The 8,393-nt window shown below is 54.8% G+C and overlaps 1 protein-coding gene across 1 annotated transcript; it reads right to left on the reverse strand.

Annotated features, from left to right (window-relative positions):
- Positions 1-1,085: 1,085 nt before the first annotated feature.
- Positions 1,086-8,393, reverse strand: Cfap298 (cilia and flagella associated protein 298). The gene is made up of 7 exons (XM_006983542.4): positions 8,023-8,393; positions 5,949-6,116; positions 4,875-4,942; positions 3,051-3,209; positions 2,496-2,627; positions 1,812-1,907; positions 1,086-1,334 (listed from the first exon to the last, which is right to left on the reverse strand). The coding sequence occupies exons 1-7, from the start codon at positions 8,159-8,161 to the stop codon at positions 1,224-1,226; spliced, it is 873 nt and encodes a 290-aa protein (XP_006983604.1). The 5' UTR covers positions 8,162-8,393; the 3' UTR covers positions 1,086-1,223.

Consider the following 8,393-nt stretch of genomic DNA (forward strand, 5'->3'; position numbering starts at 1 on the left):
ACACACAAACCTCACATGGCAAAGACAGCAGGCTCCAAGTACAACCAGAGACTAACAGCCCATGTCATCCAAGGCCAGAACATTTCCAGGAGAAACTTCAAATTACAATTAAAGTAAGGGAAATAGAAACAACTTTGGTTGTTACGAAATCTGACCAATCAAAAGAGCAGAACCATAAAGCATGGCCAGCTACCTCTGGCTTTGAAAGTGGCCTATCAGGGGCCAGCTTGGTAGCTTGGTGACGGCGGATAGAAGAGGGCAGGAGGCCAAGGCCTCTGGGAGGACCTCAGTGTTTGGGGCTCAGCCCCATGGCTCCTACCAGAAGCCCAAGTCTCCCAAGTGGGGTCCGGGTCATCTAGGTAAATGATGCTCTGTGGGCCAGGGTGTTCTGATGGGGCACCCGGGCAGGAGGACGAGGAGCCTGTTCTCATCACAGATGTGGGAGGCTGGCTCCAGGGAAAGGCTGGCTTTGCATGGGTGTAGCCTGTCCCCAGGCCACCTCCACTCGGGTCATGTGACCTCCACTGGCTCCCACAACTCCTCTCCAGGTTGGGGGCACCAACCTGGAGCCAGGCTTAACCTTGGGGGCGGGGCTGGCAGGTCAGGTCTGTAAGTGGGTTCACCCTAGAGAAGTGCTTCTCAGCCTTCCTAATGCTGCAGTCCTTCAATAGTTTCTCATGGTGTGCTGACCCCCATAAAATCATTCCGCTGCTACTTCATAACGGCAATTTTGCTACTGTTATGAATTGTACTGTAAATATCTGATATGCAGAATATCTGATATGTGACCCCCAAGTCGCGACCCACGGGTGGAAAGCTGCTGCCCCAGTGCCTTAAAGCCGACTCCATCCCCACTGATCTCAAAGAGAAGCCTGCGGCTGGCGCCCTCTAGTGGCCACCGCGGTCAAGTTCCAGTCAGCTAGGAATGGTCTTGCAGAGAAAGCAGAGGAAACTCCCACACATGAGGACACAAGACAGGGACCAAGAGGGATGTGGCTGCAAGTGCCTCTCTGAACCTTCGGGATGCCACCACAGAGAATCCTCAGACGCGACACAGCTGTCCCAAACTGAGAACAACTGACACATTTTCTTTTGAGTATGTATTTATTAAGTTCTAAACGATGAATGACTTATTTCAAAAATCCAAACTAAAAGAAACTGGAAAATAGAAACGTCCATGTCTTTTATAGCACTATAATTACTTTCCCAGGGAAGGGGGCTGGTTATCTGGGTCTCCATTTTATGTCTTTTACCCCATGAAAATGTCTTTTCAGCGCAGTGTTATCAGCCCATGGAGAGTTTAAGCAGGAGTCATCGTCGTTTTCTTCCAGTTTCTGGAAACAAACACGCTTTACTCAGGACAGCATTTCAGGGAAGCGGCTCCTGGAGACCCAGGGAAGACTCCCTGCCCCCCACCTCCCGCGCCAGCGGGACCTCCAGGGTTTAAAGCCGGCTACAGTCTCGGAGAGCCGGAAAGGCCATCCCTGATACTGTGTGGTCCTCACAGGACCCCACCCATGGCTGGGGCATGGGGTGCAGGCTGCAGCCTCCCCCCCGCTGTCCCCCCTCCTCTGCCATCCCCCCCTCTGCCGTCCCCCCTCTGCCGTCCCCGCTCTGCTGTCCCCCCGCTCTGCCGTCCCCCCACTGCTGTCCCGCTGGCTCTGCTGTCCCCCCTCTGCTGCCCCCCCTCCCGGCTCTGCTGTCCCCCCCCCCCCCGCTCTGCTGTCCCCCCCCCCTCCCGGCTCTGCCGTCGTCCCCCCCCCCCCCCCCCCCGGCTCTGCCGTCCCCCTGGCTGGCTTCCCATCGGCCACCTTGAGCTCCTCCTGTCTTCTATGGTAGAAGAGCATCAGCTGCTTCTGCTCCTCACTGCTGATAATCGGCTCCCGGGCTGGCGCACCCTGCCCCCTCTGAAGAGGCAAAATCAGAGTGAACTGGGGACAGAGGCATTCTTGCAGAGGTTGTAACTATCCCTGCCAGCAGCGGAGACAGCAGCTGGTAAGCCAGAGTGGGGCCGTGGGCACCAGCACTGCCAGGGCTCAAGACTTGAAGTGGACGCCATCTCTATCACGGCCACTCCCAAGGACTCCACTGCGAGCCCAGGGCGGACGGGAGGATGCTCAGGGCCACACTTCAGGAGACAGAAGTCTACAGGCCTTGTTCCCAAAATTACGCAGGAATGGTTCAGGAGTGCCCAAGACAGGCACACCTCAGGTGGATGGCTCCCCACACCTCCCGCCCTCTCCCGCACAGGACACCAGCAGCTTGAAAAGACCCAGAATCTCTCTTGGCTGAATTCCTCATTAGTAGGAACATTATTGCATGTAGACCTGCTTTTTAGGTTGAAATAATACAAAAAGGAAATTTCTACTTTGCATTGGGGCCAACAGGGCTAAAAGTATGCACAGGTTTAAGAATGGTGTAGATTTCCTGCAAAACTTGATCCTAAGGAAGGGGAACACACAACACTGACTTGGGAAGCAGAGGCGCCCGCTCACCTGCTGGATCTTGACGATGATTTTGGTTTTCTCATTTTTCCCCACGTAGTCGGAAAGTTTCTTAGTTCGTCTCAGCTCCTTGGCCGCCCACCACAGCTGCGCCTCCGACTCCTGAATGACTTCCAGTGCTGCCTGGGGTCAATCGCACAACCACAGGAACAGGCGTGAGAGGAAAGCCGTCCACACCTCACCGGCACCTGCAGCCCAGCACCTGCAGCCCGGCACCTGCCGCCCGCACCTCACTGGCACCTGCAGCCCGGCACCTGCAGCCCGGCACGTGCAGCCTGGCACCTGCAGCCCGGCACCTGCCGCTTGCACCTCACCGGCACCTGCAGCCTGGCACCTGCAGCCCGGCACCTGCCGCCTGCACCCCCCACGGGCACCTGCACCTCACCGGCACCTGCAGCCTGGCACCTGCAGCCCGGCACCTGCCTCCTGCACCTCACCGGCACCTGCAGCCCGGCACCTGCAGCCCGGCACCTGCAGCCCGCCTGGAGGCCCTTCAGGCAGAGGACGGGTTCTAGCACCCTGCCCTCCCCACGGCTCCATGCACACCTGAGTTCCCGACAGATCTTCTTTATTCTCAAATTCCATCCGGATGGGATCGTACGGTGGCAGCCCCATGGGGTAGACGATCATCACTGCACCTCGAAGCTGGTCCAGGGCATCTTTCACCATCTCCATGGTAACAAAGACTCCAGCTTCCACTTGTTTCTGGAAGTGGACCAGGCAAAAGTCAATAAATATCCGGTGGGTCCCCGTATGAGAGCCTCAGAGGCCCTGCCAGCTCAGCCACAGAAGGAACCAGAGAGCTGCCGCTGCCCGGGTGACTGCTGCCCACTTCGGGGCTGGGCTGGGGACACCATGGCCCAGGCCAGAAGCAGACAGTGAGTGACATCAGAGAGGCCTGCAGTGCTCAGGGCAGACCCACCCCCAGCGGCATCATTGGCAGGAGGGGATGAAGAGGCAGAGGTGGAGCAGGCTGCCTCAGGCACAGCCCTGGGCAGGTGGGAGTGGAAGGGGGACCTTGACGAAAGGCCAAACAGACAGGATCACCTGACCCTAGACGTCTGGCCTCTAAACCTCTTTATCAAGTACCCAGTCATTGGTACCTCGTTATAGCAACAAAACAGACTAAGATAGTTCTAGAAAAGGGCTGGCCATGCCAGAAAGACCAAAACACAATTAAAGGTCGTGAGCCAGACTCACTTTTACCTGCAACCCCCAGGGAGGGCGGAGCAGCTACAGACTGAGTCCAGTCAGTGACCAATAGTGCCGATCTAACAAGACCCTCGTCAAAACCCTAAGGCTTCAAGGCCGAGTGAAACTGCCTGGTGTTGAACCAGTGACTTCCATGGGTTCCCCAAGGATGGCCCTGGAGCCCTGGCCCCTCCTCTCACATTGGTTCACACCTTTTCCAGTTACTGGGCTGTTCTGAGGTCATCATGAGCTGCAATCAGGACGCGTGTGGCAGCGATGCCAAGGCAAACGTGGGTGGCAGCGACTGCTGCCCGTGTGGATAAACACAGCGAGTGAAATACCCGAGGTTTATTACAGTTATTTAGTGCGTGTGCGTGTGTGTGTGTGTGTGTGATGTGTGTGTGTGTGAGATGTGTGTGTGTGATGTGTGTGTGTGATGTGTGTGTGTGTGATGTGTGTGTGTGATGTGTGTGTGTGTGTGTGTGTGCGTGTGCGTGTGCGTGTGTGTGTGTGTGTGTGTGTGTGTGTGTGTGTGTGTAGTAAGAGGACAACTGTGGGAGTCAGCTCTCTCCTACCACCCGCATGGGTCCTGAAATCAAACTCCGGTCTCTGGAACTCAGGTCCCCAGGCTTAGCAGCAAGCACCTTTATCCACCAGCCAGCTCTCTAGCCCCCAGCTCTCTTCCTCCAGGGGCGCATATCCGCCCGTCAATGGTGGTGTTTTTCCTCTGTGAAGTAGGTTTGTATAAAGGCTGAAGGCGATTACAGAAAACACTGCTTTACAGGAAACGTCTCTACCAATCCTGCATCTACGGGCGACATTAAAACTTCCCCTGCTTAGTTAGCTTTCTGAGTTCTTCAGAACACAAGAACCGGCCAGTACTCGGGGAACCTACATCCACGCGAGGCAATAAAAACCTTTGTTTGCTCAGCAGGAACCGCAGGGCTTTGGGGAACTGTCATCACCATGGAAACGGAAGCCAAGGCCCTCCTCAAATATGATCATTTCCTCTGCCACTGGAAGGCCCAGAAAGACAACAACAACAACAACAACAACAACAAAAAAAAAAAAAACAGAAACAAAAGAGCAACAGAAAGGTGGGGACCAGAAAGAGCTGGGGAAGAGAGGTGCAACCCGTCCTCAGGAGTGTCCATCTGTCTGTCCGTCCCAGGAGCTGACCTTAGATACTGTGGCTTTGGCTTCTTCTACCGTCTTCTTTAAAACCTGCTTCATCTTCTCATTTGGAGCTATTTAAAAAAGGACAGGAGACAGATGTCAAGCACACAGCCTTTGTAAAAATCCCGAATGTTCTGAAACTCTCCTGTCCGGGCCAGGAGAATCGAGCATGCGGGTCCGGATTAGGCAAGAGGGACATACGGAGATGTGGGAAGCTAGGTAGAGATCCCAAGCAAGAGGAAAGGTCTGCAGTGGCTTTTCAGCGATTTGCTGAAGGCTACAAAAACCAGGCCAGAAGTCACTGAGAGGACAGCGCCAGCAAAGGAAGCAGAAGAACTACAGGCCTCTCAGGCTACAAAGCTGTGACTCAACCCCGTCTCTGTGGCTCAAAAACAGACAGCGGCGGCCAGTGAGTGGGATGGCGGAGGCAATAAAACTTAATGTAGGTACGCACGCACACGTTTGTTCTGAGTCAGAGTGTCTCTATGTACCCAGGCCGGCCTGGAGGCCCCAATCTTCTTGCTAGGATTACATACGTGTGCCCACTTGACCCACACAACTTTGTTTTACCTGACAACTCTCCAAATGTGGCACACGACACCAAATCATAACTCCCAAGCTTAAAGCTAAGCACAGTGGAGACAGAGTCCCCAAATTTAGGGAGAATGGTACAGTACTCATCCATTTCTGACCTACAGAAATGGCAAATTTGCATGGCCTGTCTACCCCACGAAGGAGGCAGTTCAGTAGGAGCAGCCCGGCCTCTGGAGGAGAGATCCTCCGCTTGCCTCAGCCTGGGCTTTAGCACAGGAGTTTCACTGTGCAGTGTTTTCTCAGTCTGCAAAGAAATGAGGAAATTACACTAAAATACTTTGTATATGATGTGAGTGTGGGCGTGCCTGTGTGTGCCAGGGTGCATGTGAGGACGGCGTGGAGCTGGTTCTCTCCTCCATCGTGGAATCTGGAGGTCAGGTTTATACGCAAACACTCTTTCCGGCAGAGCCCATCCCGCTGGCCCAAACCCCTCCACTTCAAGAGTGGCCTTCATGCGCAAAGACAGAGGAGAGAAGCCAACACCTTGTCCGTTCCTCCGGCCGATGTCGTCCTTCTGGAACACAGAACCCCCGCTGGGCACACACTTCTCGCCCCACTCGTCCTTCAGCTTCAGCTCCTGAATCTGCTCGTCAGTCAGCCCTTGCATATTGGGGGGAAGAAACACGCCATGCGCTGCCAGCTCCTCCACCTCTGGAAAACAGGGGAGGGCAGACACCCCGCATTGTGATCACCCACACCTAGTCTCCAAGGGAGGGCCTGCTCCCGGGTCTCAGGCCTGCTCTCCAGCTCACTATTTGAACATATACCACCAGCCACGGGCCAGAGCTTTCTTCATCCCAGACAAAGTCACCCACTCACCCTCAGTCAGCGGGAGCACTGTGAGCTTCAGATCCCGGAGTCTACGCCCCAAGGCTCTGTGTGCTCAGGAGTTACAAGATTAATGCTCATTTAAAAATCACGTCCATGGGGGCTGGAGAGATGGCTCAGAGGTTAAGAGCACTGACTTCTCTTCCAGAGGTCCTGAGTTCAATTCCCAGCAACCACATGGTGGCTCACAGCCATCTGTAATGAGATCTGGTGCCCTCTTCTGGCCTGCAGTCATACATGCTGTATACATAATAAATAAATAAATCTTATTAAAACAAAACAAAACAACAACAAAAAAACCCACATCCATCCACACGGCCCATCCACACAGCCTATCCACATGGCCCATCCACACGACCTATTTACATGGCCCATCCACATGGCCCATCCACACAGCCTATCCACACAGCTTTACCATTCATTTTCCTGGGAGAATCTCAGATGACTCCACTTAACATAACCTTGTGGGAGAGACATGACAGCTGCTTAAACCTCCTCATCGTCCTGATTTACAGCACTATGATCTGGGCTTGCTGAGAGCACCTGCCTGTCATCTTACGGGGACCTCACACAGAGACTCACTGTGTATGATGAGGCGCCAAGCTGGACCCCAGAATCCACGTGAAAAAAGCACGAAAACCTGTGTGCTGGGGGTGGGGCTGTAGGGGTGGGTAGAGACCTGGGCATCGCTGGGGGTTGCTGCACAGCCAGCTTGCTATGGGCCAATGAGAGATCCCGTCTCAAAACAAACAAACAAACAAACAAACAAACAAAGTCACAACACCCAAGTTACACACACACACACACACACACACACACACACACACACACACACTTTAAACCTTGCTATATTGCCCGCCTTCCTTTCTCCTTTCTTCCTTCCCTTCCAGTAAGGAAGACACTAAGAACTGTGTGTTTCCGTAATATGGGGAAGACATTATGTGACCTGCAACAATTCAATAAGACAGGAGAAAAGGTCGTGTGAGTGGATGGAACGTTCACAGCCTCTTCCCATTCCCATACTATGCACTTGGGAGAGGGGCTGGTGCGACTCACCCCGTCTTCCTCAGGCAGAGCACGGGTGCCTGCCCGAGGAGAGCACATCTGTGGGCTCTAAATTCCCCCACACAACTCTTACATTCTGCACCACACTTTTAACTTACAATGCTAAAGAAGACGCGGAATTTTCTCTCCCTAAATGCTTTGCTTTTAAAATGTCATCTAATATGAAGCCTGTTATGAAAGCAGTTATGTTTAATTAGAGAAAAATGTAGCAGGTCTTAAGGCGTTCTCTATGATGCAAATATAACATGTGTTTCCAAGGAGACAGGCAACAACCCCGAGGCTCTCCCAGTGTCTCCCACTTTTGATGCGGTCTCAAAGCCAGGGCTCGAGCTCAAACAGGGCATTCACTTGTAAACCCCCTCCCCGTGGCTACCACTCCACCCTTGAACCTTCCACGGTCCCGCTGGATCTTCTGGCTCCTCCCACTGCCGTTCGGCCCAGATAGTTCGCACTTCTGCATGGCCAAATCCTAGCTCGGCTGCGCTTGGTTTCCCCGCTGCCCACTTCTGAGTCGGGGGTACCAGACCAGCCTGGATTTTTCCAGCTGGTGGGTCTTTCATCCCGGGTCAACCCGGATGCTCCTTCCCCACCCTCCAGGCTACTGCAACTCTTCCCAAACCCACAACCCGGAGCCCTCCTCACTGCATCCCCCGTCCTCCAGTACCTGTGCAGAGCCGCTGCACCTTCAGCCGCCCGTTGTAGACGCGGGTCACCTGAGCCGTGAGCTCCTCCAGCTCGGTGCTCCCGGGCGCCTGCAGCAAGAACTGGCTCTCGTCGCCTCTCTTCACGTGCAGCACCACCATGGCTGCGCCGAAGGCCCCGCCGAGGCGTCCGGGCGGCAGGCAAGGAACGCGAGGCCCGCAGGCCCGCACAGCAGTGAGAGTAACTGCTGCTCGGTGGCGGAACCGCGGAACCCCGGAACTAGGACCCACGCGTCCGCCCGGTGAGGAGAAGAACGGCGCACGCTCGCGGAAGTGGCTGTTGCCAGGAGCAACGGTCAAACACTGAGCTTGCCGGTCCTCCAGGGCCCGCCCT

The sequence above is a fragment of the Peromyscus maniculatus genome, chromosome 12 (assembly GCF_049852395.1).
Source record: "Peromyscus maniculatus bairdii isolate BWxNUB_F1_BW_parent chromosome 12, HU_Pman_BW_mat_3.1, whole genome shotgun sequence".
NCBI lineage: Eukaryota > Metazoa > Chordata > Mammalia > Rodentia > Cricetidae > Peromyscus > Peromyscus maniculatus.